This window comes from Glandiceps talaboti, chromosome 3, assembly GCF_964340395.1.
Source record: "Glandiceps talaboti chromosome 3, keGlaTala1.1, whole genome shotgun sequence".
NCBI lineage: Eukaryota > Metazoa > Hemichordata > Enteropneusta > Spengelidae > Glandiceps > Glandiceps talaboti.
The window spans coordinates 14,823,902-14,847,281 of record NC_135551.1 but is presented as its reverse complement, the minus strand read 5'-3'; the positions used below and the strand labels follow the sequence as shown (position 1 = coordinate 14,847,281).

The 23,380-nt window shown below is 36.3% G+C and overlaps 3 protein-coding genes across 4 annotated transcripts in view; all 3 read left to right on the top strand.

Moving 5' to 3' along the window:
- The window catches only part of LOC144432715 (ubiquitin-protein ligase E3A-like), a 43,506-nt gene extending 40,651 nt beyond the window's left edge, over positions 1 to 2,855 (top strand). For both annotated transcript variants that reach the window (XM_078120982.1, XM_078120981.1), the window contains 4 exons: positions 83 to 151; positions 313 to 461; positions 705 to 801; positions 1,554 to 2,855. In XM_078120982.1, coding sequence (XP_077977108.1) covers positions 83 to 151; positions 313 to 461; positions 705 to 801; positions 1,554 to 1,739 — 501 coding nt within the window. In that variant the 3' untranslated portion in view covers positions 1,740 to 2,855. The remainder of the gene's footprint in view (positions 1 to 82; positions 152 to 312; positions 462 to 704; positions 802 to 1,553) is intronic.
- Positions 2,856 to 4,261: 1,406 nt separating this feature from the next.
- LOC144433096 (DNA helicase B-like) lies at positions 4,262 to 11,939 on the top strand. Its single transcript, XM_078121405.1, has 8 exons — positions 4,262 to 4,466; positions 5,576 to 5,935; positions 7,122 to 7,291; positions 8,031 to 8,641; positions 8,744 to 9,309; positions 10,037 to 10,124; positions 10,460 to 10,649; positions 11,742 to 11,939. Exons 1-8 carry the CDS (start codon positions 4,262 to 4,264, stop codon positions 11,937 to 11,939), a joined length of 2,388 nt encoding a protein of 795 aa, XP_077977531.1.
- A 715-nt stretch (positions 11,940 to 12,654) lies between these two features.
- Positions 12,655 to 21,599, top strand: LOC144433095 (DNA helicase B-like). The gene is made up of 7 exons (XM_078121404.1): positions 12,655 to 12,679; positions 13,257 to 13,426; positions 14,166 to 15,444; positions 16,172 to 16,259; positions 17,136 to 17,325; positions 18,381 to 18,527; positions 20,406 to 21,599. The coding sequence occupies exons 1-7, from the start codon at positions 12,655 to 12,657 to the stop codon at positions 21,597 to 21,599; spliced, it is 3,093 nt and encodes a 1,030-aa protein (XP_077977530.1).
- The last annotated feature ends 1,781 nt before the right edge of the window (positions 21,600 to 23,380 follow it).

Genomic DNA, 23,380 nt, shown 5'->3' with positions numbered 1-23,380 from the left:
AGGAAATGTTTGAATTTGTCATATGTTCATAATTATTATTTCATAATTGACAGTTAATATAATTTTATATTATTCTTTCCAGAATCGTGAGGAATTTGTTAGGTTGTATGTCAGACATCTTCTTGAAGACAGCATAGCCACTCAGTTTGAGGTGAGAAGATATTTTTCTGTCCAGTTTTCTGTTCCCCAGTTTGTGTCTATGAAAGAATTTAAAATCATAACTTAAACCTATAAGATAGAAGTGACCTTACACCACAGTGATAGTATTTAAAGATACATCATATTGACCTATACATTACTTTGTTGATACAGGCATTTGCCAGAGGTTTCCGTCTTGTGTGTGGAGGTGATGCCTTGAAACTATTCCGTGGTGATGAGATAGAGTTACTAATCTGTGGTAGTCCTGATTTGGACTTCAATGCATTTGAATCTTCCACAACGTATGAAGATGGATTCACAAGGTAAATGAAAATAAACACTTGTTAGTCTCATACAATGTATGTCGGTGTGGTTCCTTGTTCCTTTTGGGGAAATAAAAAATGAACAATTATTAAACATTATTTACAGTCAACAGTGCAAAAACTCTGCATACCATGTGACCATGTATTGACAAATCACAACACAGATAGTGTAGTAGGTGTGTTACAAATTTATGTTTCCTTTATTTTACACTATTTACCTTACTTGTTCTCTCCATTCTGTAGGAAACATCCAACCATCAGAGCTTTTTGGTCCGTGGTTCATTCATTAGATGATGATAGGAAGAAGAAACTTCTCAACTTCATCACTGGAAGTGATAGAGTAAGTACCCTCTGAGGCTTTCTCTCTCTCTCTCTCTCTATTTAACAAGAATTCAGTGAAATGATATTCTGTTTAGTAAGACTTCAGGGAATGGTATTTTCCACTAACAAGATATGTCATACAGTATATGCTGTTTATTTCATACTTTACTTACCAGTGTGTCAGATGTGAGGATATTACAAGAATTAATATACATATCATAACAAACACTGTCTTAAGTAAATGGATATAACCTGGTGATACTATGTGCATGTAGGCTGAAAGCTAATCAGTTGAGAGTGTTAAAGGCAGAGCTGGCCTTGTGGTTGTCGTTAGCACCTCGACATCCTAATCTTCTAACAGTAACCAATAGTAACGGCTTTTCAGTACTTGTAATGAACAAGGTCCACTTTGATCATGTTTTGTCAAAAATTGTATATACCATATATAATTATCAACTTTCTCAGTTTTCTGTAACAACACACGCATTCACAAATTGATTACCAAAATCACTAGCTGCTAATTGTTGTCACGGATTTTCAAAGGAATCACTGCAGTGTTCACCGTAAGCATTCAAGTGTGACAATAACCCACACGAAGTTAGGGGGCCTTTTATACCTGTTTCACCTTTAAGCTCTGATAGAGTTGAGTTTTGGGGAGACCATGCAGTTTTCTGTTAAACATATGAGGTACATTTCACAGCTGATTTTAAACAAAGTTAGAGATTTCTAACGTGACTCACATTTTTATTATTTTATGTTTTGTTCATTTAGGTTCCATTGAAAGGACTATCAAGCTTACCAATTGTGATTCAGAGAAACGGACGAGACTCTGACCGTTTACCAACTGCCATGACTTGTTTTAACCGACTTCTGCTGCCTTCCTATGCCAATAAAGAGAAACTGAAGGAGCGACTATTGACTGCCATAGAGTATAGCAAGGGATTTGGCCTAACATGACATGTTTACTTACTAATAGATAGAACTTGCACATTTTAAGCAATAATTTATGTACACAATCCAGAAAACATGGTCAGAGTGACCGTTAACGGGCAAAAGGGAAACTAGCCCTAAACTAAATATGGTGCTAGAGCACATCATTTCATTTTCAGAGGCAAATACATTTCATGATGTCAGTTTACCTCCAAGTTTCTTTGGAATTCCAACCCTGAAATAGAAACCAGTTTGTATTTCTGCTGATTATTAATGATATGTAGAATTTTAAACAATGGATACTAAAACCGACAAACTCATAATGTGTTCGCTTACAGCCTAATTATCACACGTTTGTAGGTGTTTCAGGAAGATGAATGTTTTTGAAGACAACTTGCATGTTTCTGAAAACTTGAAATCGATTTGTCCCTTAAATTTCAGTAACTTTAATGAACTTACATGGATATTCGCTAAGACTAGATTATTTGTGGTTACAAACAATATGACAGATTTGCTACAAATATGACTGAAACATTTATCAGTGGCATGATGATGATGTCATATTTCCCATGATGCACCATTCAAGATGGTGGGTTTTCAAGTTAGCAGTATTATCAAAACAAACAGGTTTACAAAACCAGAATTATTATGATCAACAATTTATTTTTGTAAATATTTTGTGGAATTGTATATATCAAAAATATGCTGTACTTGAAAGTTTTAGAATTTGCAAAACAATTAATATGTATATACTTGTACAATTAAGTTATTTTTTGTTTTTGAAAATCTTAATTAACTATCAACCAGAAATCACAAACTATAAGTCCTCACCAGTACAAGTATTACACTGATATTTAACACAATTATTTAAAAAAAAGTACATATTTTGATTTGAAGATGTTACATTGATGGTAAAGTTGATGTTTGAAAAACATCCATCTATCGCACTGAATGCAGTGTAGCGTGTTAAAAATGCTGATGAACAAATATGACATTGAAGGTATTTTTGATCTTTTGAGATTGATTGTTTTCTTGCATGCATAATTGAAATATTGATTAGAAGTGTACATTTCTGCATGAACACAATTTTTTTTTCTGATACAAAAGAACCACTAGCTTTTTTCTTCTTGCTATAAAGATAGATTCAAACTAAAACTAATGTTGTTACATGTTGCTATACACTATTGAATGGACATCAGTTTAATTAAACCCATAGTAGACTAGCATTACATGTACATGACCTTGATAAACTAGTAATGTACATTTTTTAGACCTACAGTGTTTATGCTTTCATGGTGACTGGGTGAATATCACTTATGTGTATTCTACCACATTGAACAACTTTTATTTGGAGTCTGTAAGCCAAAACCATGATTGCATCTGTAGTAAGAATGTGTATGGTTTGTGTGTGTGTGTGTGTGTGTGTGTGTGTGTGGTGGGGGGTACCAGTACTATGACAAAATCAGACACTTGTAATTTATTTCTCGCTTATTTTTAAATTAGTTTATTTATATGATATTCAATTTTCTACAAGATGTATTGATTTGCTTTTGTGAGTGTCCTGGTTTGTTTCATCAAGCTTTCCTGTAGGGTTGATATCTCTATCCCTGATATATTGTACTGCAAATGATATAGTCATTGAAAAAATGGCATTCGGGTAACTGTCAAAGATAGACACAGACTAATACTGTTATTGCAATATAGATGGACGTTGCTTTAAATTATACTCGCTTACTCGATAACTTACATGAACTTGCTGCAGTGGTACGGTATATATATTTGGGGATTTCCAGTCTTTGCACTATATTGATCACTGGCTGAGTATACATACACAACAAAGACAACACTATCACCCAGTAGTATGTAATCTATCTACCAAATCATACAACAATAGTTTTAGTTTGTGTCTATTTTTAGTAAGCTGAAGTTTGGTTTCCACGATAGTAAGTGTGCCCACTTTAGTAAAACGGACCAAAAGTGATAACCCCCCCCCCCCCCCCCATACCTTCTTCATGCTATCTTGCCAATAGTTTTTTCACACTTAATCTAAAAACAGTTTTTATTTATACACCTTTATATTTATTCTATAGCACTTAACTTTGTAGAATTGTCAGGAAAATTCAGTTTTATAGAGAAAACCCCCAGTGGCAATGTGTTTTTTTTACACATGCCTGTTGAATAATATTGAATTTGATATACACAAAATTTATAATGGCTCTGTATTTCAGAATTCCAATAGTAAATATGCAAATCAATGTAAATACACAAGTTGCATCTGGTTTCATAATTATGTATTTTTGTGAATTTAATCATAATTTAACATGTGTGTAAATTTCAATTGATAACAAGAAAGTTTTAATAAAGATAACTTTTACATTTCACATCGAGCTTTATTTCTTGTGGGTGCTGTTAGTAGGCATATTACAACAATTATTGCAGCTACAGAGAATGAGTATGCCAGTGAACTTATAAAAACGAAAGAGTCTTGGGTGGTGTCATTGAGGGCGCTCATTAAGATTGCGTGACGTCATAGGGCTTTCCCCATTGTAATGGCGGGTAAAAGAAAAACTAAGTTCTATGAAATCATAACAGGACGATTTATGCCTGAACCTGACAATGCTGGTGAAGATGACGATGCCGATGACGACGAGGAAGGGGACGGTGAAGACGTGCAGTGGTTGGACAGCCGTGAAATGAACTCTGTGTCGGGGGGTGCATCCTTAGTTAAGCCTGGAAATCTGCCTTTGAAAACTGGTACGTACGTGTGATGGCCAAGTGTTAAAGGCCAGCTTTGAAAAAGGAGTAAATGTAACTTTATAATGTGTCAAAACAGTTACATGACAAAGCTCTACAGAAAGTTGGCCCAGAACAAAAAAAATAATCCTATGGCTTCACTGATAACACAACACTAATGCCAGAAACAGGGATTGACATTAATTATTTTAAAGTGGCCATATGGATGAAGATTGGGTGGTATTTATTGGGATTTTTAATTCTTATGAAACAATTTCATCGTGGTGTCCTACTTGAAAAATCAATGTGAAGCAAGAAAGACCGAGGGAGTCTGTGTTTGTAACTCAATACATCACAAAAAGGTAGTTTGCTTATAATGTATGCACAAACAAATATTGTCAATGACACATGTAAGTGTACAAACAATTGATAATATTATATAACAATCTAGCCCTTCCTGAAATGAAGTCATGAGCTGTCGATTCAAATGTAAACTAGCTTCTTTAATACCTTTGAGGATACAAGGTCATAGTGACCTGCTAATAATACATTATGTGTGTGTGTGTGTGTGTGTAGATCTTTTTCCTAAACGGTCATGTCAGTTTAATTTGTTTAAATATCATTATATGCAATCAGTGTGTACACAAGTTATGAATGATTTCAATATATAGCATAGGGTATAGTTACAGAGGGATGGGGAATAGGGTCCAATGAGTGTCTCATCTTGTCGCTATATAGTTATCAGTGTTCATAGTTTCAATTTTAATATGGCAGTGTCTGCGAGTACTAGTAGTAGTACTTTTAATGAGGAAATATTCATTACTCATACTTTTAGTTCACTGGCCTCAGGTAAGACCTTGCTGAGAAAATAACATATCAGTGGGCTTGAAAAATATTGAAATCAAAGATAACATACATGTGAACTATGAAATGAGATTACAATCATTCACTCTTTTTGAGTTGTGTTGGCTCAGCAATGACTTCATTTTGTTGCCATAGTAACACACTAGTATTTAAACTAGGTTCCTTAATTTTAATAATAAACCCTAAAGAATGTTACCATTGTTGTGATATACTTCAATTGTTTAACATGTATGCTTACCGGGGTATTATACATTTAACAATAACAGTTCGGATATACAGAGATGACACCAAGAGGCCTGTATCAGTGCGTGGTAAATTTCTCCTTAGTGGTCCATGGTGGAACACAGAAGTGAAAGTAGAAAAAGGAGGTCAAGCCGTGAAGTTGATGTCTGGATATCCATCTTACAAGATTTGTAAGAAGCCAACAAAGGATATCCTGTCACTGTTTCTCATCAAGGGATGTTGTGTAGAAGCTTCCCATGTACAAACATTCATTGATACAACACGACAGATGGGTGTGAAGCTTAGTTTCAATAACTTGATAGAAAGTGTAGAAGAATTTGGTAAAATGAAGGAAGAATATGCAGCGTTGGCTAAAAATATACAGAATATGGTACTTAAGTCAGGTAGGAATATTGTTGCTCTGTTTTCTGTAAATATCACAGTGGTTCAATCCAAAGTGTTCTCCCCACTGTAGAGAAAGCAATGGTACAAACACCCTGCTTGCCATCCAGACTTGGCAAGTTTCTGTTGTGCTCCAAAAGTGCACTTTCATTTGTTTAGTTAACTTTTAGTAATCTTTGAATGGCATTGAACATAACACTTTCACAAAAAGAGAAATGACATCCCAACGTCCATGTTTCAATGCAATCTGATTAAAATCTAATGTCGTGAAAGCGTCGAAATGCTTTATTTACCTCTATTCCCATCGTTTGGTCACGTTTATTTTCATGCCGAGTGATCACGGCAGCGATCACTCGGTATGAAAACAAACGTCACAAAACGATGGAAATAGAGGTAAATAAAGCATTCAGACGCTTTCCCCACATCAGATTTTAATCAGATTGGTTTCAATGTTGAAGACAAGCATATTATATGCTAATTATTATACAAATCATTATGCAAATTACATTGTTATTGACATGTAAATTCTTATGCAAATGATCCACAACTCTTGCTATTCCTCCTTGGGAGAATACTGAATCATGGAATGTTGTCACTTCTGGAAAGCTCCTGTAAGTCCCGGGCTTTTTTTCTGGAAGACGTGAAACTGATGAAATGGATGATTACATCCCTGAAAATGTTCGTCATATCAAATTGAATAGTTGTTTTGGTAGTTTAGATACAGTACATGGAATATTGTACGGGAAATGTCATCAGTTGATCAAATAAAGTCAGGACTATTAAAGTTTAGTGACATCTCATTATGTGCATGGATGAGGTTTTAATTGTTTTACTCTCAGCTCTCATTTATAAAATGAAATGTTGCCGTAATTGCATATTAATAACCCATAATATTTGATAACAGCTATAAATTACAAATATATGTTTTAAACAATTTAAAAGGTGTAATATTTATTTGTTTTGTATATCTTAATTTAATTGGAAATATTGGAAAAAGTAAACAGTAATTTTGGAATTCCATGTTTTTTCAGACTTCAGTGAGAGTCATTTCAAGCACTGAAATATCTACCAGACACTGTAATACTTAATGTAAAATCTAAACATTTACAAAATAGTAGACTTGATGTAGTGATTATATAAATTTTAGTATTTCATTGCTTCTGTTCGTTGTGTGTTTGTCTTTTACAGTTGAAGGTAAATTTGCTGTACGAGCTCTGAAATTTCCCAATTTGATGTGGTATCTACCAAAACTACTGCCAAAACATGCTGCTGCAATTCTTATCAGAGAGTCTGATGAAGTATTGGAGAAACTAGAAACTGCTATAGCAGATGAACCATGGGTGTTTGGATTCTCACCAGTAAGAAAGTTTTTATATTCGAATCTCATTATAACAATATTTACTTTCACAAAACACATGTTTTTTAAATGTAATTACAGTACAAACAAGGTTGCTTTGGCATGTCACTCATGGGTCACAAGGTTGTTAATATAATTATAAAGGTAGGGCCAAAAAAAAAAATTTGTTTGGCTCCGGTTACCCAAACACCGGTCACCTAGTTTTTCACTGCCGACCCTAAACAATTTGTTAAATATTCGAGAAAAAATAAATTAATTCATGAAAATTATTAAGTTTCACAAGAAATAGTGGATTCAGAAACTGACATCAACTTAAAAAGACAATATAATACTGTTCTTCCAATCTGTAATGGCTGTACATCAGATGGGAAGAAACCAATAACACAGAGACCATATGAAAACAACAGAAAATGTAACTACCTGAACTAGATACTTGCACATAAAAAAAACATTACTTACCCCACCTATTCTAAAATTGAGCGTAATCAGAACCACAGATACATTTCAATTTCAGACTAACAATAACAGCGGCACCAAATACACATAGAAGGATTCTGTAGCTAATCAAATTGAAAAGTGAATTTACTTACCACCCATTAACGAAATCACTGCTGCAAGTTTGTTAATGAACTGTACACATTTACCTGTAGGAGTCTGTTCTAACCATCATTGATGAAACGCAGACTTTTCACTCAGGATTTTACATTAAAAACTTTGACATTGTTATTTTGTCATTATAGATCCTGAGATGGCAGTTAAAAATTATTGGTTGTGAGGCTTGGTTAGAGTCATTCAAACAATGTAACTTACTTGCTGAAATGCCAGATCATATTAGAGACGCTCTATGCATATACCATGTCATGAAAAATGACTGTAGGAGTTATGGTCATACCTACCTGTATGAGAACTATATGAAAAGGAGTCGTTCCTTCCAAGGGTATATTGTCAAAGACTGGAACAAAGCATACAAATTCCTGGAAAAGCATTATGTGATTCTGAAAGATGGGAATAGAATGTACTTAAGGAGGTACTGGAAGTACGAGCAGATGATCGCGGATAGCTTGGCAGAACTGCAACAACGTGAGTCTTGGAGCATTGATTTTGATTGGGCGGGGCACAAGGATTTCCAGACTGACGGGGAGCAACAACAAGCCTGCAGAATGATGTGTGAAAATCCGATCACTGTCATGTCTGGTAAGGGAGGCTGTGGCAAAACACATGTTGTCAGTAGAGTATTTGAAGCTGCAGCCATAGAAATTTTAAAGACTTTGTCAGATAGAGTAAAGGCTGGGAAGGAAGATGAAGAAGATGCTGGGATTGCTGAGATGTCAGGTGGTCGTGATGATGATGAGTTATTTAATGTACCATGGGACAGTGCTGATGACAGATACTCTGAACCAAATCAAACGGATACTAAGAAGGAACCGGATGCTGACTACCAGGATGCAGACAGCTCTGAACCCAAAATCTTGGAAGATCCTCATATTCTCCTGACAGCCCCGATGGGGAAAGCTGCATCGTTGCTCGGGAGACGTGCCAGACTGCCAGCATTTACCCTGCATCAAGTTATGTATAGCTTCTACAACTCCGAGAAAGATGACCATGGTAAACCTGTAAACTGGAAATACAGCATAGTAAAGGCCTTGATTGTAGATGAATCGAGTATGGTGTCTGTACAAGTATTCTGTACTGTACTGGATATACTAATGAAACACTCCGAGTTGTGTAAGGTAGTCTTTCTAGGCGACATCAACCAACTGCCATCTATTCAACCAGGGAACTTCTTGACAGATCTCTACAGATCCTACGATGCCATTGGCTGGAGTATATCTCTACTGACCAATCACAGAACAGAGTCTGAGCTAATTATTCAGAATGCAACCAGGATTTCTAAACAGCTTCAGCCTCGTTTTGACTCAAATCATGGATTCCATAATATTTGTATCAATGACATCAGAAATGAAACACTGAATGAGACATCTTTCTTGTCAACAACTCTACAACAACAAGAATCATTTGGTAAGTATAACCAGTGACACGGAAGCATTGACAAGCACAACTTGTTACAACCAGGGAAAGTAAAGAGATGAATTAGATTTAATAACACTTGGCACAGCATGTGTTGGAAGAACACATTCATTAATTACATTTCATCGTTTGATAAAAAAGTTTTATGGCCTCATGACCGTGTACATGAAATGCAGGGAGAACTTGACATTTGTTTGTGAATGTCAGCTACATGTACTTGCAGTACATAAAGAGGCCTTAAAATGTTTTTTATCAAATAATCGAATGGAATCAATGTGTCCACTACGATAGCCACATTTTGTTGTTGTGAGTCAAAATGAGAAAAAACTGGCATTTCTTGTGAGTCACCACATAGTAAGAGATAGGAGAACACCAAATTTTGGTGCGTCACTTGAAATTGTGTGCATCAGTGGCATGTCAAATTGGCCAAGAGGGCACACTGAATGGAATACATGTCTCTGTACTATGTCCGACATACTGTGCCAAGAGTTATGCTAATTCATTCGTTTACTTTCCCTGTTTGTAACAAGTTCTACTTTGCCTGTCGCTGTTTTCCACAATATTGGAACCTACATAAGGTCATAGTTCTTCAGAGCTTCTAGTTCAGTAGACTAAAACTTGTTTTTTCCTTTTTTTTATTTATTTCTTTTGTGCTGGAATCACTCACAGTGGTATAATGCCGTTTAAAAATATTTCAATGGTGTATGTTTTGTCATAGAAATTGATGGTGCTATAAGAAATTTACTCAGTAGCAAAGAACCAAGAATCCAGGATCACAGGAAATCACAGTTTGTGGCATTCAGAAGGTAAATATCTAAATTTTACACAATTATATTAGCAAGTATAGTTGTAAAATAAGTAAGTACTAGCAAAAATCCACCTGAGGTATGTAGAAAAAATCTACCTGAGTACCCCAGGTATTGTCAGAGTTCTCCAGTAGAATTATGGTACAATGTATGGATATCTTTGTAAATTTGACCAGATTTCTCCTTTCGTTACCATGGTGTCGAAATTCTTCACATTAAACACTGCCAACCATCATGATAGGAATAACTGCAGTAAGTTGATAGACTGTCATCTAATGTCACCACTGTCCAATTTCTGTACTATTTTTGCTAAGATTTGGAAAAAGAGATAGGAGAATAGACTGTGAGAGAATTAATGAATTATGTTGTAAACACTACTCAAGTCATCCCACTAGAAATCATAAAAACAAGCTGGATTTCAGGAAAGGTGATAAAATATGCATGACACAAAATGCTAATGTCTGTAATCTTGCCACAAAGAAAACTGTTAGGCTGTGTAATGGAGAAATATTCTTTATCATGGAGGTAAGTTTATCAAGTACGATATACAAAATGGTTGACCAGATCCAGTCTGTCAAACAAAAACAAGTTTACATTGATCAAGCAAGTAGTATTCTCGCAAGCCAGAGTACATAGGGTACATTTGGGATGGGGCTGTAAAGAAGCCTGTAATTAAAACATTGGCCATTAGCTACTATTATTAGCCCCAAATGAGCACAGCCAATGTAATTGTGGTGCTTGGAGTGTTTTCTACACTTTGCTCCTGAAAGTGCAACTGCCCAAAACATCTCAAACACTTTGTATAAATCCACAATACACCACACTGGAACTCATTCATTATGAGATTCTGTTACAGTATATCATCCCATGTTGTACATTTTGTACATAATGATACCAAACATTAAAATGTCACAGTGGGAGTGGCCTAACTTACATGTAAGCTGTAGAATTAGATAGAGTAAACAAAGTATTTTTTGTATTTTTTTTTTCAAAACAAAAGCAGACTGTCGATAGCTACAAAATACAGATAAAATCATTCAAAATGTACTAAAAATAAATTCAGATTAAAACAGACAAAATTGTTGAATGTATAATTATTTATCCTAGTTTAAAAACTCTCCCTCCCTCCCCTCTCCCTCCCCCCCCTCTCTCTCTCTCTCTCTCTCTCTCTCTCTCTCTCTCTCTCCCTCCCTCCCTCCCTCCCTCCCTCCATCCCTCCCCTCCCCCCCCCTCTCTCTCTCTCTCTCTCTCTCTCTCTCTCTCTCTCTCTCTCTCTCTCTCTCTCTCTCTCTCTCTCTCTCTCTCTCTCTCTCTCTCTCTCTCTCTCTCTCTCTCTCTCTCTCTCTCTCTCTCTCAGATGAAATATTGATTGTATGTTGAATGGAATGTCCACATTTATCCCATTACTACATGATTACAACTTGATTAGTGAAATATAACACTCTAAATGTGTTTTAAGTGTAAGTTTTTAGTTAGACTGTAGCGTGCACAAAATCTGATAGCGCTGAAAGAACACATTGTCAACTCATCTTACAGTCTAGTTTATGGCCTACCATGCACAGGTGATGATACAACTCAGTTCACATGCTATGAAATGTTCCTTCTATTCATCAACAGTACATTGAGAAGATTGATGAAAAGAACAGAAAGACAATAGAAGTCACCTTACAAGATGAAGATAGAACACTACGTGTTGATTTCAGAGAGGTTAGAAAGAAATGTAAGGCAAGACATTCCTGGGCTAGAACCATTCATACTTACCAGGTAAGATACATTCCTGGCTTAGAACCATTCGTACTTACCAGGTACATGTAAGATACATTCCTGGGTTAGAATCATTCATTCTTACCAGGTAAGGTACATTCCTGGGCTAGAACCATTCATTCTTAACAGGTAAGATACATTCCTGGGTTAGAATCATTCATACTTACCAGGTACGATACATTCCTGGCTTATTGTTGCTCTGTTTTCTGTAAATATCACAGTGGTTCAATCCAAAGTGTTCTCCCCACTGTAGAGAAAGCAATGGTACAAACACCCTGCTTGCCATCCAGACTTGGCAAGTTTCTGTTGTGCTCCAAAAGTGCACTTTCATTTGTTTAGTTAACTTTTAGTAATCTTTGAATGGCATTGAACATAACACTTTCACAAAAAGAGAAATGACATCCCAACGTCCATGTTTCAATGCAATCTGATTAAAATCTAATGTCGTGAAAGCGTCGAAATGCTTTATTTACCTCTATTCCCATCGTTTGGTCACGTTTATTTTCATGCCGAGTGATCACGGCAGCGATCACTCGGTATGAAAACAAACGTCACAAAACGATGGAAATAGAGGTAAATAAAGCATTCAGACGCTTTCCCCACATCAGATTTTAATCAGATTGGTTTCAATGTTGAAGACAAGCATATTATATGCTAATTATTATACAAATCATTATGCAAATTACATTGTTATTGACATGTAAATTCTTATGCAAATGATCCACAACTCTTGCTATTCCTCCTTGGGAGAATACTGAATCATGGAATGTTGTCACTTCTGGAAAGCTCCTGTAAGTCCCGGGCTTTTTTTCTGGAAGACGTGAAACTGATGAAATGGATGATTACATCCCTGAAAATGTTCGTCATATCAAATTGAATAGTTGTTTTGGTAGTTTAGATACAGTACATGGAATATTGTACGGGAAATGTCATCAGTTGATCAAATAAAGTCAGGACTATTAAAGTTTAGTGACATCTCATTATGTGCATGGATGAGGTTTTAATTGTTTTACTCTCAGCTCTCATTTATAAAATGAAATGTTGCCGTAATTGCATATTAATAACCCATAATATTTGATAACAGCTATAAATTACAAATATATGTTTTAAACAATTTAAAAGGTGTAATATTTATTTGTTTTGTATATCTTAATTTAATTGGAAATATTGGAAAAAGTAAACAGTAATTTTGGAATTCCATGTTTTTTCAGACTTCAGTGAGAGTCATTTCAAGCACTGAAATATCTACCAGACACTGTAATACTTAATGTAAAATCTAAACATTTACAAAATAGTAGACTTGATGTAGTGATTATATAAATTTTAGTATTTCATTGCTTCTGTTCGTTGTGTGTTTGTCTTTTACAGTTGAAGGTAAATTTGCTGTACGAGCTCTGAAATTTCCCAATTTGATGTGGTATCTACCAAAACTACTGCCAAAACATGCTGCTGCAATTCTTATCAGAGAGTCTGATGAAGTATTGGAGAAACTAGAAACTGCTATAGCAGATGAACCATGGGTGTTTGGATTCTCACCAGTAAGAAAGTTTTTATATTCGAATCTCATTATAACAATATTTACTTTCACAAAACACATGTTTTTTAAATGTAATTACAGTACAAACAAGGTTGCTTTGGCATGTCACTCATGGGTCACAAGGTTGTTAATATAATTATAAAGGTAGGGCCAAAAAAAAAAATTTGTTTGGCTCCGGTTACCCAAACACCGGTCACCTAGTTTTTCACTGCCGACCCTAAACAATTTGTTAAATATTCGAGAAAAAATAAATTAATTCATGAAAATTATTAAGTTTCACAAGAAATAGTGGATTCAGAAACTGACATCAACTTAAAAAGACAATATAATACTGTTCTTCCAATCTGTAATGGCTGTACATCAGATGGGAAGAAACCAATAACACAGAGACCATATGAAAACAACAGAAAATGTAACTACCTGAACTAGATACTTGCACATAAAAAAAACATTACTTACCCCACCTATTCTAAAATTGAGCGTAATCAGAACCACAGATACATTTCAATTTCAGACTAACAATAACAGCGGCACCAAATACACATAGAAGGATTCTGTAGCTAATCAAATTGAAAAGTGAATTTACTTACCACCCATTAACGAAATCACTGCTGCAAGTTTGTTAATGAACTGTACACATTTACCTGTAGGAGTCTGTTCTAACCATCATTGATGAAACGCAGACTTTTCACTCAGGATTTTACATTAAAAACTTTGACATTGTTATTTTGTCATTATAGATCCTGAGATGGCAGTTAAAAATTATTGGTTGTGAGGCTTGGTTAGAGTCATTCAAACAATGTAACTTACTTGCTGAAATGCCAGATCATATTAGAGACGCTCTATGCATATACCATGTCATGAAAAATGACTGTAGGAGTTATGGTCATACCTACCTGTATGAGAACTATATGAAAAGGAGTCGTTCCTTCCAAGGGTATATTGTCAAAGACTGGAACAAAGCATACAAATTCCTGGAAAAGCATTATGTGATTCTGAAAGATGGGAATAGAATGTACTTAAGGAGGTACTGGAAGTACGAGCAGATGATCGCGGATAGCTTGGCAGAACTGCAACAACGTGAGTCTTGGAGCATTGATTTTGATTGGGCGGGGCACAAGGATTTCCAGACTGACGGGGAGCAACAACAAGCCTGCAGAATGATGTGTGAAAATCCGATCACTGTCATGTCTGGTAAGGGAGGCTGTGGCAAAACACATGTTGTCAGTAGAGTATTTGAAGCTGCAGCCATAGAAATTTTAAAGACTTTGTCAGATAGAGTAAAGGCTGGGAAGGAAGATGAAGAAGATGCTGGGATTGCTGAGATGTCAGGTGGTCGTGATGATGATGAGTTATTTAATGTACCATGGGACAGTGCTGATGACAGATACTCTGAACCAAATCAAACGGATACTAAGAAGGAACCGGATGCTGACTACCAGGATGCAGACAGCTCTGAACCCAAAATCTTGGAAGATCCTCATATTCTCCTGACAGCCCCGATGGGGAAAGCTGCATCGTTGCTCGGGAGACGTGCCAGACTGCCAGCATTTACCCTGCATCAAGTTATGTATAGCTTCTACAACTCCGAGAAAGATGACCATGGTAAACCTGTAAACTGGAAATACAGCATAGTAAAGGCCTTGATTGTAGATGAATCGAGTATGGTGTCTGTACAAGTATTCTGTACTGTACTGGATATACTAATGAAACACTCCGAGTTGTGTAAGGTAGTCTTTCTAGGCGACATCAACCAACTGCCATCTATTCAACCAGGGAACTTCTTGACAGATCTCTACAGATCCTACGATGCCATTGGCTGGAGTATATCTCTACTGACCAATCACAGAACAGAGTCTGAGCTAATTATTCAGAATGCAACCAGGATTTCTAAACAGCTTCAGCCTCGTTTTGACTCAAATCATGGATTCCATAATATTTGTATCAATGACATCAGAAATGAAACACTGAATGAGACATCTTTCTTGTCAACAACTCTACAACAACAAGAATCATTTGGTAAGTATAACCAGTGACACGGAAGCATTGACAAGCACAACTTGTTACAACCAGGGAAAGTAAAGAGATGAATTAGATTTAATAACACTTGGCACAGCATGTGTTGGAAGAACACATTCATTAATTACATTTCATCGTTTGATAAAAAAGTTTTATGGCCTCATGACCGTGTACATGAAATGCAGGGAGAACTTGACATTTGTTTGTGAATGTCAGCTACATGTACTTGCAGTACATAAAGAGGCCTTAAAATGTTTTTTATCAAATAATCGAATGGAATCAATGTGTCCACTACGATAGCCACATTTTGTTGTTGTGAGTCAAAATGAGAAAAAACTGGCATTTCTTGTGAGTCACCACATAGTAAGAGATAGGAGAACACCAAATTTTGGTGCGTCACTTGAAATTGTGTGCATCAGTGGCATGTCAAATTGGCCAAGAGGGCACACTGAATGGAATACATGTCTCTGTACTATGTCCGACATACTGTGCCAAGAGTTATGCTAATTCATTCGTTTACTTTCCCTGTTTGTAACAAGTTCTACTTTGCCTGTCGCTGTTTTCCACAATATTGGAACCTACATAAGGTCATAGTTCTTCAGAGCTTCTAGTTCAGTAGACTAAAACTTGTTTTTTCCTTTTTTTTATTTATTTCTTTTGTGCTGGAATCACTCACAGTGGTATAATGCCGTTTAAAAATATTTCAATGGTGTATGTTTTGTCATAGAAATTGATGGTGCTATAAGAAATTTACTCAGTAGCAAAGAACCAAGAATCCAGGATCACAGGAAATCACAGTTTGTGGCATTCAGAAGGTAAATATCTAAATTTTACACAATTATATTAGCAAGTATAGTTGTAAAATAAGTAAGTACTAGCAAAAATCCACCTGAGGTATGTAGAAAAAATCTACCTGAGTACCCCAGGTATTGTCAGAGTTCTCCAGTAGAATTATGGTACAATGTATGGATATCTTTGTAAATTTGACCAGATTTCTCCTTTCGTTACCATGGTGTCGAAATTCTTCACATTAAACACTGCCAACCATCATGATAGGAATAACTGCAGTAAGTTGATAGACTGTCATCTAATGTCACCACTGTCCAATTTCTGTACTATTTTTGCTAAGATTTGGAAACCCTGGTAATATGGAGGGGTGGGGGTAATGGGGAGGGGTGGGGAGGGGGGCAAACAGGTTCAAATGGTTTGCAAATTTCATACCTTAATTGTACCTCAATTTTGGGAAGCTGTAACAGTAGACTGTAGTAGAATATATTGTGATATACATACTTACCTGCCTTATCAAACACATTATAAGTGGGAGAGTCACAAGTTACATGATTAATGTTTCTTTATATACCATACATGTATGTGCTTTAGAAATATTCTTTTATCATGGAGGTAAGTTGATCAAGTAGTATATACAAAGTGATTGATCCAGTCTGCCAAACAAAAACAAGTATACAGTGATCAAGAAGTAGTATTATCACAAGTCGGAGCAGCTATGGTATGTAGCCTTTTAGCACTTTGCAAAGGATACATGTACATTGCATCAAATAGAATACACTGTCTATGTTCATGTACAGCTGGTGTATATAGTGCTATCTGTAACAGCGATTAGTAAATTACAATATTGAGTATTATTTTCTCACTCCTTCTAATTCCCTTTACTTTGATTTCTCATTCTACAGAATAGACTGTGAGAGAATTAATGAATTATGTTGTAAACACTACTCAAGTCATCCCACTAGAAATCATAAAAACAAGCTGGATTTCAGGAAAGGTGATAAAATATGCATGACACAAAATGCTAATGTCTGTAATCTTGCCACAAAGAAAACTGTTAGGCTGTGTAATGGAGAAATATTCTTTATCATGGAGGTAAGTTTATCAAGTACGATATACAAAATGGTTGACCAGATCCAGTCTGTCAAACAAAAACAAGTTTACATTGATCAAGCAAGTAGTATTCTCGCAAGCCAGAGTACATAGGGTACATTTGGGATGGGGCTGTAAAGAAGCCTGTAATTAAAACATTGGCCATTAGCTACTATTATTAGCCCCAAATGAGCACAGCCAATGTAATTGTGGTGCTTGGAGTGTTTTCTACACTTTGCTCCTGAAAGTGCAACTGCCCAAAACATCTCAAACACTTTGTATAAATCCACAATACACCACACTGGAACTCATTCATTATGAGATTCTGTTACAGTATATCATCCCATGTTGTACATTTTGTACATAATGATACCAAACATTAAAATGTCACAGTGGGAGTGGCCTAACTTACATGTAAGCTGTAGAATTAGATAGAGTAAACAAAGTATTTTTTGTATTTTTTTTTTCAAAACAAAAGCAGACTGTCGATAGCTACAAAATACAGATAAAATCATTCAAAATGTACTAAAAATAAATTCAGATTAAAACAGACAAAATTGTTGAATGTATAATTATTTATCCTAGTTTAAAAACTCTCCCTCCCTCCCCTCTCCCTCCCCCCCCTCTCTCTCTCTCTCTCTCTCTCTCTCTCTCTCTCTCTCTCCCTCCCTCCCTCCCTCCCTCCCTCCATCCCTCCCCTCCCCCCCCTCTCTCTCTCTCTCTCTCTCTCTCTCTCTCTCTCTCTCTCTCTCTCTCTCTCTCTCTCTCTCTCTCTCTCTCTCTCTCTCTCTCTCTCAGATGAAATATTGATTGTATGTTGAATGGAATGTCCACATTTATCCCATTACTACATGATTACAACTTGATTAGTGAAATATAACACTCTAAATGTGTTTTAAGTGTAAGTTTTTAGTTAGACTGTAGCGTGCACAAAATCTGATAGCGCTGAAAGAACACATTGTCAACTCATCTTACAGTCTAGTTTATGGCCTACCATGCACAGGTGATGATACAACTCAGTTCACATGCTATGAAATGTTCCTTCTATTCATCAACAGTACATTGAGAAGATTGATGAAAAGAACAGAAAGACAATAGAAGTCACCTTACAAGATGAAGATAGAACACTACGTGTTGATTTCAGAGAGGTTAGAAAGAAATGTAAGGCAAGACATTCCTGGGCTAGAACCATTCATACTTACCAGGTAAGATACATTCCTGGCTTAGAACCATTCGTACTTACCAGGTACATGTAAGATACATTCCTGGGTTAGAATCATTCATTCTTACCAGGTAAGGTACATTCCTGGGCTAGAACCATTCATTCTTAACAGGTAAGATACATTCCTGGGTTAGAATCATTCATACTTACCAGGTACGATACATTCCTGGCTTAGAACCATTCATACTTACCAGGTAAGATGTATTCCTGGGTTAGAACCATTCATTCTTACCAGGTAAGATACATTCCTGGGCTAGAACCATTCATACTTACCAGGTAAGATACATTCCTGGGCTAGAACCATTCATACTTACCAGGTAAGATACATTCCTGGGTTAGAACCATTCATACTTACCAGGTAAGGTACATTCCTGGGTTAGAACCATTCATACTTACCAGGTAAGATATATTCCTGGGTTATAGCCATTCATACTTACCAGGTAAGATACATTCCTGGGTTGGAACCATTCAGACTTACAAGGTAAGATACATTTCTTGGTTGGAACCATTCATACTTACCAGGTAAGATACATTCCTGGGTTAGAACCATTCATACTTACCAGGTAAGATACATTCCTGGGTTAGAACCATTCATACTTACCAGGTAAGATACATTCCTGGGCTAGAACCATTCATACTTACCAGGTGAGATACATTCCTGGGTTGGAACCATTCAGACTTACAAGGTAAGATACATTTCTTGGTTGGAACCATTCATACTTACCACGGGTAAGATACATTCCCGGGTTATAACCATTCATACTTACCAGGTTAGATACACTCCTGGGTTAGAACCATTCATTCTTACCAGGTACGATACAAACAATTGACAACTAACATAGCAGAGAACCCAACTGCCTTCACTACACAGAGATGAGTCTTACCACCAGTTTTTGATGTCAAATTAAAATACACAATAATCTGAGAAACTTGCCAGAAAGGTGAAGCAGGCAATATGAGAGAAAAAACTGATACCTCCTCAAAAATTGCAATTTTGATTTTCTTATATTTTAGCACCCTGTTTGATTACAATCCATATGATATTCCCACCATATAAATATATAAAAATTAACATTGTAATTATGAAAACAATACTAAAGCACCAAAATATGTATCAGCACTGTCATATCAGGATGTTATCCACACTCATAACGGGGGAAATTACTGTCCAATCCTGATACACAAAGTAAAATATTTTGGCATTAATATATATTGTTCTAAAATAGAACATAATTCCATTACTTATGATGCAAACATCTACAGCTTGTAAGTTCATGTTCAATTTCATTTGATCGTAATCTGATCCAAAAAAATGGCTACCTTTCATGACTAGTACGCTTGATATTTAGAGCATGTCAGATGTTGGACTGCTCTTTTGTAAGAAATTTGATTGATAAAATGAACCGAATCTTAATGAGATTGGTTTAATAGCCAAATGATGCTATAATACAGAAAAGATGCTGCACCTAATACTTTAATTCCCTGATCAAAGAGAGTAGCTTTGTTACAAGTAGAGCTCACCATTTACTAACACATCTTCTACATGTACCCATGATAAGACTTATTTGCATGATTGCTATATACACTTCATATTATTGTATAAAACACAGTGTTATCCAGTATCTTTAAAAATTACATCTGTTGTTCAATACCTGCGACTACCATTACTAAAATCCCTTAAAACAGAAATAGCCATATTGAACCTTCTCACAACACCAGCACCACCCCATTCCTTGACATGCTTTTTACTTACCCTGTTGTCTTTCCACTGGTATAGTGTAGTTTTATTCAAGTTAGACATGATTAATTTTAGTTTACTAACCTTTCATTGATTGATAACATATACCTGGTTTTATTTCAGGGTTCTGAATCAGACACAGTCATCTATGTAGTAGGAGGATCATATCGTCAGAACTGGCAGCATGTCTACACTGCTGTCACTAGAGGTAAATATCATGTGTACATCATTAGCTCTATGAGAAATCTACAACAAGCCATTGATAAGATACCACACAAGAGGAACACAAGACTCCACGAGCTGTTAGCTGATAAACTGAGAAAGATGAAGGATGATGATGATGATGATGATGATGCAAGTATGGTGGAGATGAGTAGCCATGTGTCTTCTCAGAATGGAGGAAATCAGTCACAGCGATTCAGAAAACCGTTGTTCTCAACTCAGAATAGCTCAAAAGCCAAGACTTGGCTTGACAGAAGTGTCCAAGGTGCTGATTGCAATAGTTCTAAGCTGTACCAAGGAAATGGCAAATCAATGTCAGAGGTTAGAGTTGAGGGTACCAATGGGTTCAAAGGTGAAGACCCAAAATGGAAATCAGCTTATGATATTTGCAAGCTGCCAAACTCAAATGACTCTGGCAAACTGCCAAATGAATCTAGCAAACTGCCAAATGATGCTGGCAAGCTGCCAAATGATGCCATGAACTTGAATTCCAGTCAAGATTGGGATGAGTGGAGTGATAGTTTTGGTGACAAAGTTTTGGCATTTGAAAATGAAATCTCAGATTTTCCTGAAGATAAGATTGATGGCAAGATAGCCGAAGATGATATGGATGAATTGGTCATGCCAATGACTGGAACAACAGTAATACAAGACACCACTAGTCAAGTACATTTACCAGATGGCTTCCCACAAGGAGGGTTCAAAGAATTCCAAAATCAAACAAGTACAGCTTCTAAGAAACTATTCAATAGTCTAGAGACAAGGGTAGCTGCAAACTCTGATTTTAAGCTTGCCTCAGAACTATTCCTTAATGAAGCAAAGTTCAGAAACACAGATGATAATGAAAGCATAGAAGACACAACATCAGAGGGTGATCTTTCAACTGCCACCTCACCTTCAGGGTCTGATAAAGGTGAGAGATCACCAAGAGATCACATGTCAAATGTACTCTCTCCAACAAGAAGCAAACTATCATGTCAAGTTGGCAAGTTGTTACAGATTAATTCCCCACCAAAACGGTCATGTGATGATAGTGGAGAGGACATATCTTCTGTTAAAGTGAGAAAGTTTTCAGACATTAATGGAGGGCACTGACTACTGAAAAAGATATTTCACAAGTGACAACTGAACATCAGTACAAGTAGCTGTTAGCAACTATGTTTTTAAGGGTGTGCAGGTAGAGGATAGCGGTATACCATATATGACTTACACATGTATGGAAGTACATGTATGGGTGTTATTGACAACTATTATGAAAGCTTTTGAAAAGACAGCGCTCTGCTGTTCTTATGTTTTGAATGTTGGATTCATTATAGTATATTCATTCCAGTAAAGTCTATGTGACAATTTTACCTGCGTTAGCATTCAACTGTTTTTACAAATGGATTGTTGGTGGTCGAGTGGTTAAACCATAGACAGTGGAGGGGAGACCTCCACTGTCTATGGTTAAACCACTTGCCTCTCACTACTGCGGCTGTTGTTCGAACCTATTCAGGGTTTGATTAAATTTTACCATGATGTACGTGAGAAGAGTGTCATTCAGTTTGACTCTACCGAACAACACAGGTTTTCCCCAGGTACTCCAGTTTCCCTCTGCGCTAAAACTGCACCCGCCTCCTGTTACTGGGCAATGCTTATTGGCAAGGCTTTAATCCTGTGTGCTTATAAAGGCTGCAGTGGATTGATGCTCCCAGAGAGCTAATATAAAGGGCTATTCTGCTGCTATAGATCCACACTTGTCCTAAAAACACATATTGCCTCATACCTCCAAAAGTTGAATATAAACAGCATTCAAGTGTCTATTCCAACATTATCAATAACAAACTTTCTAATTCTAATGAGGGCTTGACCTTGACCAACATTTTCAAGGTTAAATTGACAACATTTGTCTTTAGCCTGACTCGAATCCACAGAGACGTCATTCAAGCGTTCATACTGATATTATCACAGGTGAGCTTTCTTTTTATACTTTACCTTTGACCTTGACATCCGTCTTCAAGGTCAAATAGAAGGTCACAGTAACTAATGAAGTTTTATATGTAGAGACCCATTCATGTGTGAACCTGGTCCCGTGTTAAAGATAAGCTTTAAAGCTGGGCACTAAGCTTTGACCATGACATTTATCAAGAAGATCAATTTGCAAATTCTTCAATGAATTTGGAAATTATATACCTAGAGACATCGTTCAAATGTATACTCACATATTGTTAGAGATAAACTTACTTTTCTGACAGACCTCTGACCTTAAACTTCATCCTCAAGTTAAAATGTAAATTTGCTCAATATCTGTGAAATCTGGCAACAGGAGTGCAAACTTGTCAATGCGTGTACATGTATGAAAAGCTGCAGTTGTCTTATGGAGAGACCCCTCCAGGTGACTATTGTTGGGATAGTGTTTGTTTGTTTGTTTGTTGTTTATTCATGCATTTATCTACTCATTTATCGGTTTATTTGTTTATGTTTTGTTTGTTTGTTTACTTGTTTATTTGTTTGTACTTGTTTGTTTGTATTTATATTTGTAAACAAAACTAACTGAGCCTGAGCTCCCTGTGATTACTGCAGTGCGCGGTTTTATGCTTTGAGAATAGTGTCTTTTGCAAGAACAAAAAGAATGTTTCTTGTCAACAGATGGGGGGAGGGTGTCATTGTGTTTTTTTATTTGTCAGAGGTGGTTGGATTGTTTTGTGGATGAATTGTAGGGGGGGGGTCACTATTTTTAAGTACAACACGAACAAAAAGTCACCAGTCCCACCCTGGTCGTAAAAACTGATCGCTCCTTTATGGCGTACCAGTCGGGACATTGTACAATACTGTCTGAGATTATGAAGACAGATCACGGACATTTAATATGACAACCTTAGAAGGCAGACGAACCA

What these genes read in the sequence shown, in the direction of transcription:
- LOC144433096 (XM_078121405.1), top strand. Translation starts at nt 4,262, where the DNA reads ATGGCGGGTAAAAGAAAAACTAAGTTCTATGAAATCATAACAGGACGA. An exon ending in GGTGGTCGTGATGATGATGA is followed by an intron (nt 8,642 to 8,743) that starts GTTATTTAATGT and finishes GGATGCAGACAG; the next exon opens with CTCTGAACCCAAAATCTTGG. An exon ending in ACAACAACAAGAATCATTTG is followed by an intron (nt 9,310 to 10,036) that starts GTAAGTATAACC and finishes GTTTTGTCATAG; the next exon opens with AAATTGATGGTGCTATAAGA.
- LOC144433095 (XM_078121404.1), top strand. Translation starts at nt 12,655, where the DNA reads ATGTTGTCACTTCTGGAAAGCTCCT. An exon ending in ACAACAACAAGAATCATTTG is followed by an intron (nt 15,445 to 16,171) that starts GTAAGTATAACC and finishes GTTTTGTCATAG; the next exon opens with AAATTGATGGTGCTATAAGA. An exon ending in AAATATTCTTTATCATGGAG is followed by an intron (nt 17,326 to 18,380) that starts GTAAGTTTATCA and finishes ATTCATCAACAG; the next exon opens with TACATTGAGAAGATTGATGA.